The sequence below is a fragment of the Poecilia mexicana genome, unplaced genomic scaffold, assembly GCF_051168715.1.
Source record: "Poecilia mexicana isolate PSO_F unplaced genomic scaffold, ASM5116871v1 scaffold_7, whole genome shotgun sequence".
NCBI lineage: Eukaryota > Metazoa > Chordata > Actinopteri > Cyprinodontiformes > Poeciliidae > Poecilia > Poecilia mexicana.
The window spans coordinates 27,390,238-27,399,453 of NW_028263376.1; the positions used below are offsets into that span (position 1 = coordinate 27,390,238).

Genomic DNA, 9,216 nt, shown 5'->3' on the forward strand with positions numbered 1-9,216 from the left:
AGAGATTGCCTAATTAGATTGATGTCGTATATAGATATAACCTGTTACAACTGGATATGTTTTTGGATTAATTTGCATTAATAACTGTGTTACTTTAGTCAGCAAACTGAATACAAAAATATAATATTAACACTTTTTTCCTAGTTTCCAAAAACAATCCGATTGTGAAAAGTCCATAATTTAATAACCCTGAGTAACATTTGGTGCAGGTAGTTCCTCTCAGAGGTTCCTTGGGTTCTTCTTTTATCAAGAAGCAAAGAATGTTCTGCTGACTTTGTCTAACAAAACACAAAACCTTGTTGCAGACCGACGACTTGCAAATGTACCATAAGTCCTTCATTCACCACAAGCCAAGCGTGCTGACTTAGCACTTTCAGTTGTAAATGTCTGTAATGTAATGAGGATCAAAAATGTTTTGGAGTGTCGGAAACGTGAAAAAGCCATAAAGACATTTGGTAGATGCTACATGTTTTCAGGAGAGGTGGGAACCAGGTGGGCAATTAGGAAACAAACATCAGTCAGGAATAACAATATGAACGCCAGCTTAATGTGTGTGTTGGTCCTAATATAGCTCACTGGGGCATGGACCCCTGAAGGTGTGTTGTGGTACCACAATGTTATTAGTAGACAGTACACGTTGTGAGGTGTACTGTCCATGGGCTCCATGGACAATTTGAAGTCAACACCTCATCTTGTCGTGCTTTTCTGTACACGGTCTGTGACAGTTGTTAAGTGGATGGATGAATGGTTGGTGGGGAACACCAGAACATTCCCCAAACCACCACACATAAGTTCCTTACGTAAGCCATCCACATGATGGAAATTAAGAGGTGATTCATCAGAGCAGGGCATCATCTTCCTTTTGTTCCTCTGTAGTCACACAACTGTTGTTGGCACCTTGTTTTGTCTCTTTTAGGTCCTTCGGATATAACAACTTATTTTAATTTAACGATGATGCTGATGAAATTTTTCAGAAGGCATTTGATCATATATGTCTCATTCACAGTACAGGCTATTGGCTCTTTATTTTGTATTCAGTTACCATAAAGCTTTTCACCAAGCATACATTGGTAAGATCCCCAAGAAAAAAGAAGCGTCTTTAAAACTGCAGCTCAAGCACACACACAGCAGTGCAAAAGCAAAAGTCTCCGATTCACCAGGCTTGAGATGTAGAAAGTCTAATGATGTTTAAATCCAAATGTCATTAGGAATAACATAATTTTGTGTCCAAGATGTCAAAAATTGTTTAGAAATATCCTGACCTTCAAGTGGATCACAGTTTCTGTTGGAGCCAAAGTTCAAATCCATTCATGGTATTTGTCAGATGCTCGCTCCCAAAGTTGTTTAGCACCGACTTTCTCTCATGTTACAGAAATCAGAGTCACCGTTATCTCACTGTTTTATTTATTTTGTGCGTGGCCATATCACAGTGAAATTTTATCTGGCTGACTCAGCGTTTGCTGGAGGATTTTTTGGACCCCTTGGATTGTTTCTCGTCTTCTTTTTCCTGCTCTAGTCTTTTCTTCTCTCTCTTTTTCTCCTCCTTGGCCTCCTTGTACTTCCAGATGGGCGGCTCCAGGTAGCCCTTCTGCCTCTTCTTCTTTTTCTCCTTTTTTGGTGTGGGCTCCCCAGACTTTGTCACTTCGATCTTAGGAATGCAGCCCGAGGGGAATATGCTGTTCCTGTGTGCCATGCTGCGAGGGATGAAACTTCTCATGCCGCCTGATGGCATGCTCTCCCTGCGCTCTGCCTCCTGGCAGCAGGATGTCAGAGAGACAGAGGTGGCGGACAAAGCTGTTGGAGACGCTGAGGTGATGGATCCGTTGCTGTGGGACACAGTGCTCTCCTCCAGCTCCTTGCTGCTGTGCTTTTCAAGCAGTTCTGGTACGGCGTACCGTCTCTTGCCGATCTCAGGGGGACTAGTGGGGCAAAGCGGCCGGGAACCGGTAACTACCAGCGGGCTGTGAATGCTCGTAGTTATCCGAACCATATGATCCATAACCCCGTTCTCTTGGGGGTCATGAGGGAAGCTGAAGGAAAGGCTTTCTTTTAAGCGCTGTCTCAACTTCTGACTGGTTGACTTTGAGGCAGTGGCCTTTTCCACCAGCTGTTTCAGTTCAGGCCACTCGGGCTTGTAGCTTTCACAGAACTGCCCGGCAACAGGGTGAGCCTGCAGGCGCCGTATCCTGTTCAGTGTCTCAAACCGTCCTGTCCGAAGGATCCAGTCCTTAAGCCCTCTGCCTTGGACCAGGTCCACAGCATGCATGTCTGCACCTGTGCAACAAAAAGGATGGAAAACAACGGAAAGCTGTTAAAACAGCAACATGAAAACGGGTCTACAGGATGTACTGAAACTAAACAGCTTTCATCAGTATAACAACACCACCATGTGGTTGTTTTAGTCGTGCAAAATGCTGTGTGGCATAACTTCACTTGGGACAAATCAGGTCATTTCACTGTGTGGGGGAAGTTTGTATACAACGGCTTGAAAAATGAGTCACAGCCTCTTAAGCTTTGTCGTAATTTCTCAGTTTACATCTCAAAATGGATAAAGTAGTAGTTCTACTTTTTTAAAACTTCAAAAGATGCAGTGTCCATTTGCATTCAGTCTTCCTCGAGTCAGTACTTTGCAGAGCAGCACTTTGGTTCGATCACTGATGCAAGTCATGGATTATTTCTCTACCAGATTTACCCGTCGTCTGACTTGTCATCTTTTTTTTTACTCTCAAACGGTTCAAGTTCAGTTGGACTGAACGGAGAGCATATGTGAATGATAATGTAGATCCAGAAGCATTCCAGTATTGCTCTGGCGTTATGTTTAAAGGGTTTCCTCCAGGGCCGCTCTATTTATCATGTTGCATGACAGCTAGAAAATTGTTGCACTGGATTTTGCTGATGGGCATCAGAATAAATGACACACCACAACTTTCAGATTTTCAGTTAAAAAGTATACTAAAACAATTTCCCTTCTGCTGTGTTTTGTTGAATTGGCCTGTCACATAAAATACCAATAAAGATGTTGTAATATGAAAAAAAATTATGAAAAAGTCAAAGTGGTATGAATACTTTTGTTATTGTTTGCAGACCAGAACAATGATATGTATTAATTGAGGTTAGTGGATTTCAATGGTTGTCACACATGAAAACAGTCAAAGGATTCATTTTTTTTAAGCGAGCTGATCCGTGATGTGACTGATCAGGAATTAAAATGGTCTTGGATTTGATTTGCATTTCTGTGGAATAATATTTTCTTTCTAAACTTTTCAGGCACTGTCATCTTAAATGGAATGCGAATGGAAATGTATTATTGTCCTACTCTAAATGTGTCCGTACAGGTCAGACTAATCTAATCCCTGCAGCCTGCAGAGGGTGCAGATTAGTTCCCAGATCAGGTAAACTGGTTTGACCTGTGTATCCCATGAAACACAGCATTTTAATCTTAGCCGTCTTTTATCGCACAGTGAACATTTTAAGCCTCCTACTATCATTTATTTTTTGTTTTGTTTTTGTACAATCAATTTAAAGTTAATTTTGTCTTTCCGTGTGCTCTCGGCTCGTCCTTTTTGGGCCGCACTCGTCGTTAGAGTCTAAATCAGGTAACGCATTGCTAAACTCACCGTGCATCAGAAGGGCAGTCACACAGTCCTCTCGCCCCTGCAGGCCTGCCTTGATGAGGGCCGTGAAGCCACGGGGGTCCCTGAGCTCAGTCTCCACACCAGGATAGTAGTTCAGGATGTAGTTGAGGATGGTGATGAATCCTGAGGTGAGAGACAAAAAAAGGATGATTTCGTTTGTATTCTCAACAGGATCGAAGCCGCCTCGGGTTAATCGTGTGTGGCTGGGATTTTCACCCGTACCGGCCTGTGCAGCTATCATGAGAGCAGTGTTGCCATCATTGTCTTGGTGGTTGATGTCTATGAATGGACATTTGTGCAGGAGGGTGACAATGTCTACAAAACCCTTGGACACAGCCAGCATCAGTCCATTCTGGTGCAGAGAAAACATAAATCAAAAATTGTACGCTAAAGTAATACATAATTCCTTTGTCGCTTGCTTGCTTGCTTACTCACCCTGCCATTGATGTCCAGCTCCATGGCCTCCTCCTTGGTGACCCCTCTCTCCAGGATGCTGCTCAGGGATAAGGGGTCGTTCCTGGCGCAGGCCTCGTACAGCGTTTTCGGCGGCTCCCTATAGACCGTATCTCGGTCGTAGTCGGGAAGCACCGAGTCATCAGAGAGTATGCTGCCTGAGTCGGAGTCGTCCAGGAGGATCTCTTCGTCACTCGATGGGCCCGGACCCAGGTGTGGGTCGTCGGCTGCAGCTGCCATCTTGGCCCCTTCAGTCGGGGATTACGCCTGGAGATCAGGCCCGCTGCACATCAGCCATACCTTAAAGAAAATTCTACATAAGCTGGATTTTTTTTTTCTCACCACAACCACATGCTACAAGAAAGACATGAGGTAGCTACAGTATGACTTCGTGCCCATAAGAGGAAATTTTCTTTGCAAAAACTAAATACACAACTGTTGTATGGCATATAGAATTACACCACCGATGTAAGACGTTTTTATCAAACAGCTTGACACCCAAAAGGAAGTGCATGACTATATCTTGTTGTTTTAATATGTTTTTTTTGTTTTGGTCACATCTTTTTTCATTTTTTGAGTTTAGATAATGCCACAGAGAAACGTAAAAAAGGATCAATTGGCTTTTTGTACCGAATTCCCAACCCAGGAGAAAAGACAAAGATATTTGAAAAGTCTTAAATAATAAAAAAAAAAAAGTCCCTCTAAAGGGAACTTGTTTCCATGCCCTCTGTTTGACTCATTTTCGCAGTTTTTCTAACTGTTTTTCAAACTGTTTTTCAGACTAGATATTGACAAATGTAGGACTTCATGCAGCATATGCTTCCTTCTCATTCCCTGTCAATGTAGGAAATGGGGGGGGTGGGGGGGGGGGCATGGGTGGCTGGGTTAAAATTTTATTTTTGGAAGCAAAAATACAAAAATCGCATAGTTTAAGGTTGATCAGAAAAGCATGACCAGCAGAACAGAATAAACTAGGACAAAACAGAAGCGAAATGCTGTGGAAATTCAACTAGTAAGAAATGCTAAAAGTCATGTTTCCCTAGAAAAGTTGTTTTCAGGACAGACGTCTATCTGCTTTTGGTTTGCAGAAAAAAAAAAGTGCGCTCCTCGAGTGGAAATGCACCAATAGATATGACAAGGAAGTTCTGGAGTGTAAATAAAATTGTCCTACTACATAATTATAACCAATAAAATGCTAAGAAATGATAGATGGCAGTAAAGATTAAAAATATGAGTTCTTACATGAGGGACAACAATTTCTGCACATCTCAAGTGTCGCTGATGTCGTTAAATAATAGTAATCATTCTACTTCCTCTTGCCTGGTGTTTGATGTTGATGTGCCGTACTAAGAATAGACATCTCACACTGTAAGACTCACACCTACTATGTTAAATAGATCTGTTGACCTGAAGATATGATGGCTAAAGAGGATGAGGAGCTTTACCTCACCTTAGCCCTCCTGTCACAGCGGCTGATCTGTAAGTCTCTGATTTACGCCGAGCATAGCATGAAATGCACATCTGATTATTTTCTATACAGCAAGGACAAACAAATCACTTGGTTTCTGTTCTTAGACATTAACTGAAGCATGAATGGAAAGAATAATGTAGGCCAGAGGACATTTTGCCCGTGAAACCAATGTGAATGAAGGCAGAGTGGGATGAGGGGACTGGGATGAGAAAGGCCATATGGAGCTGGAAGCAATGGGAGGCCAGTTTAGTAACAGCATGTGTCATTGTCTCTTAACAGAATCACACAGCTCTGCAGAACAAGGCATTGTGAGTCTTGCTTTTGTTTGTATGTGTGATCAATTCCAATTTGGAGTATTTTAAAGAAAAGACAAGACAAGTAAAGTCCCCATAAGTCAATGGTTCATCCATGAATAAACTTGCATTTCAACTGCTGGCTTATAAAGACCATGACTCGGCCTAAGTAGAGCTTCTCAGCGTCCAGTTTTCACGAGCGTACGTTCATGAAAATTATGGATGTACTTCAACTCTGACTCGACTTCCTGCTGAGCAACACAATCGGACCAAACTTGCATCTTAATAAACAGGAGATTCCTCAATCGCTTTCAAAATGCAAAATACTGCATAAACCAAACAAGAATTAAAACTTTATAAGACAATAAAAAATTAAGATCTCACCCAAAGGATTCCAGCCATGGTTCAGTCTTCTTCTTCTTCTTCTTCTTCTTCTTCTTCTTCTTCGTGTGAGAGGAGGGTGTGTGCGGAAGAGCGGGAGAAGAGTAAAAGAGCGAACGATTGTATATCTTTTCTATCTTTTTTTTCTTACTGTTTATTCACTGGGTGTTTGTGTTACTTGTTTAATTGTAATTTTGTGTTAGTTTGTCACGTTTTAAGGGGTTTTTGTGGGTTTGGGTGTGGCCGGCAGGCCGGCGTCTTAGGACGCCATGGTGGTTGGTGGTGGTTCTTTTTCCACGCTGACGCGGAAGAACGGCATCAAGGTGGGTGCTGGTTCTCCGTGCAGCGTGGAGGAAGTTTGTTTGGCTGTGGGTAAGGTGATCGGGCACGAGTCTATTAAGTCGGCAGCACGGATGAATGGAGCGGTGGTGTTGTTTGTGGAAAAAGTCGAACAAGCTCAACAGCTAGTGGAGGTGGGCGTTTCTGTCGGCGATTTGTTTTTACAAGTCTCGCCACTTACTTTACCTGCAACGAAGGTAACGCTGTCGAACGTCCCTCCATTTATAAGTGACGAGTTTTTGATAAAAGAGTTGTCGAGGCACGGCAAGGTGGTATCACCGCTCAAAAAAGTTCCAACAGGGTGCAAATCGCCTCTACTGAAACATGTTGTCTCCCACAGGAGACAACTGTTTATGATTCTTAATCGTAAAGATGAGGAGCTCAACTTACGGTTTCATGTAAGGATAGATGACTTTGATTATGTTCTGTTTGCAACGACTTCAAATATGAAATGTTTTGGTTGTGGTCAGGAGGGCCACATAATAAAATTGTGCCCAGGCAGGGCCGGGCCGGCCCCGCCGGTTTCGGCGAAGCAGCAGGTGGCCGCTGAGCAGGTAGGAGACCCGCCTAGCGAGAGTAGGGCAGCGGAGGAGCCCGCTGCCGCTGCGGGGAAACCCGCTGCCGCTGCGGAAGAACCCGCGGCTGCTGCAGGGGAACCCGCTCCCGTCGTGGGAGGACCCTCGGCTGCTGCGGAGGAGGCCGTGGCGGCTGTGGAAGAACCCGCTGTGGTGGTGGAGGAGCCCGCTGTAGAAGAGCTGGAGAGAGGTATGGTCGTGAGTGAGAGAGCTTTGGAAATGAGTGTGTGTGTAGGTATGGATGAGAACACGGTAGTGTGTGGTGATGGGGCGAATGGTGGGGAGGGGGTGAGAGATGGTGTGCAGGGAGAGCAGGAGGAGGTGAAGGGCGATGAGGAGCCTTTAGTGTGTAGAGGTCAGGGAGAGAGAGTAGAGGAGGAGGAGGTGGGTGGACAAAATGAAAGGAGGAACAGTGTGGAGTTGGTTGTTGGAGCAGGAGCGGAGGGAGAGACAGAGGAAGGGATGGAGCTGGAGGCTTCTGCCCCCATAAAAAGGCGTAGCAAAAGGAAGAACGTGGTGGCTGCTGTGCAAGCCAGTAAACAGGCCAGCAAGCTGGTTGCAGACAGGAGGGAGATGTCAGACAGCAGCGACGAGGACTGGTTCTCTGACACCAGTGAGGTGTCCATAACACAGAGTAACAGTAAAGAACCAAGATACCCAGTAGAGTCATATAGAACTTTTTTGCAACAAACCAAAGGATTGAGGGGAGTAAAGTTAGAAAGTTATTTTCCCAATTTGAGATTGTTTTACTTCTCCGCGAGATATCATATCAGAAATAAAGAGGCATCAGGTTTTACGGATACAGAAGTTTTTAGATTAAAGAAAATAATGTCAAAAGCTAGGAAACAACTTTGAGTAAAAATGAGGCACAGTAGTATTTTATTATTTTTTATAAGGTTTTTATGTTTTGGTTTTAGCTTCTTACCCAATATGGATTCTTTTAAGATTGCATCTTTGAATCTTAACGGGGCGAGGGGAGCTGAGAAACGTGCTCTAATTTACCAAACATTAAACCAAAAAAAAATTGACATCTTTTTTTTACAAGAAACTCACAGTGATTCTTTAATAGAAACAGACTGGGGCAGAGAGTGGAGGGGGGAGGTCATTTTAAGTCACGGCACCTCCCAGAGTGCAGGGGTGGGTTTTCTGTTTTCCAGAGCTTTCACCCCAAACTCCACAGAAGTCGAACATGTCGTTCAAGGGAGGTGTCTTTTGGTCAAAACCAAATTTGATCATTTTAGCCTGGTTTTTATCAATATTTATGCTCACAGTACCAATGCAGAGAAAAAGCGTTTTTTTGAGAAAATTGGGGAAAGGCTGGGTGATTGTGGGTCGGAAGATTATGTTTTTATTGGTGGGGATTTTAATTGTACAGAAAACGAGTTTTTAGATCGTAATCATGCAGAGCCACATCCGGCGGCCCAACATGCTCTGCGGCAGCTGGTCTCGTCTCATGGCCTGGTGGATGTATGGAGGAGGATGCATGCAGGCTCCAGGCAGTACACATGGTCCCACATTAAGGAAAACCGAATCTCTTTAGCTCGACTTGATCGTTTTTATTGTTTTAAACACCATTTTAATGTGTTTAAAACATGCCAGATTTTACCGGTGGCTTTTACCGATCATTCTTTGCTTTTAGGTAGTGTTTTTATAAGAAACATTTCACCTAGAAGCGCTTACTGGCATTTTAACTCGGCTTTAACTTATGATCGGGGTTTTAAAGAGATTTTAGGTTATTTTTGGATGGGTTTTAGACAGAGAAAGTCTGATTTTATTAGCCTGAGACAATGGTGGGACCATGGTAAAGTGCAGATAAAACTGCTGAGTCAGCAGCACACTCTCAATGTCACTCGTGACATCGCCGGATCTATTAGAGATCTGGAGATGAACATCGTGGAGTTAGAACGACTTAGTGAATCCACAGGAAGTCGAGAGCACATTGAAGCTCTCAAATCTAAAAGGCTAGTTTTAGCAAACCTGCTGGAGAATAAAGCCCAAGGCACATTGGTCAGGTCCCGGGTCCAGAACATCACGGAGATGGATGCTCCCTCTAGCTTCTTTTTCAGCTT

The 9,216-nt window shown here is 43.6% G+C and overlaps 2 protein-coding genes across 2 annotated transcripts; one reads left to right on the forward strand and one right to left on the reverse strand.

Moving 5' to 3' along the window:
* Positions 1–663: 663 nt before the first annotated feature.
* On the reverse strand, positions 664–6,296 carry ankrd33aa (ankyrin repeat domain 33Aa). The gene is made up of 5 exons (XM_014993307.2): positions 6,237–6,296; positions 4,071–4,388; positions 3,858–3,987; positions 3,618–3,758; positions 664–2,274 (listed from the first exon to the last, which is right to left on the reverse strand). The coding sequence occupies exons 2-5, from the start codon at positions 4,326–4,328 to the stop codon at positions 1,451–1,453; spliced, it is 1,353 nt and encodes a 450-aa protein (XP_014848793.2). The 5' UTR covers positions 4,329–4,388; positions 6,237–6,296; the 3' UTR covers positions 664–1,450.
* Positions 6,297–6,502: 206 nt separating this feature from the next.
* Positions 6,503–8,003, forward strand: LOC148158454 (uncharacterized). Its single transcript, XM_088007375.1, has one exon. It carries the CDS (start codon positions 6,503–6,505, stop codon positions 8,000–8,002), a length of 1,500 nt encoding a protein of 499 aa, XP_087863501.1. The 3' UTR covers position 8,003.
* The last annotated feature ends 1,213 nt before the right edge of the window (positions 8,004–9,216 follow it).

Coding starts and splice junctions, on each gene's coding strand:
- ankrd33aa (XM_014993307.2), bottom strand. CDS start 4,328: ATGGCAGCTGCAGCCGACGACCCACACCTGGGTCCGGGCCCATCGAGT. Junction 3,988..4,070: donor AGCTGGACATCAATGGCAGG/GTGAGTAAGCAA, acceptor TCTCTGCACCAG/AATGGACTGATGCTGGCTGT. Junction 2,275..3,617: donor GACTGCCCTTCTGATGCACG/GTGAGTTTAGCA, acceptor TTTGTTGCACAG/GTGCAGACATGCATGCTGTG.
- LOC148158454 (XM_088007375.1), top strand. CDS start 6,503: ATGGTGGTTGGTGGTGGTTCTTTTTCCACGCTGACGCGGAAGAACGGC.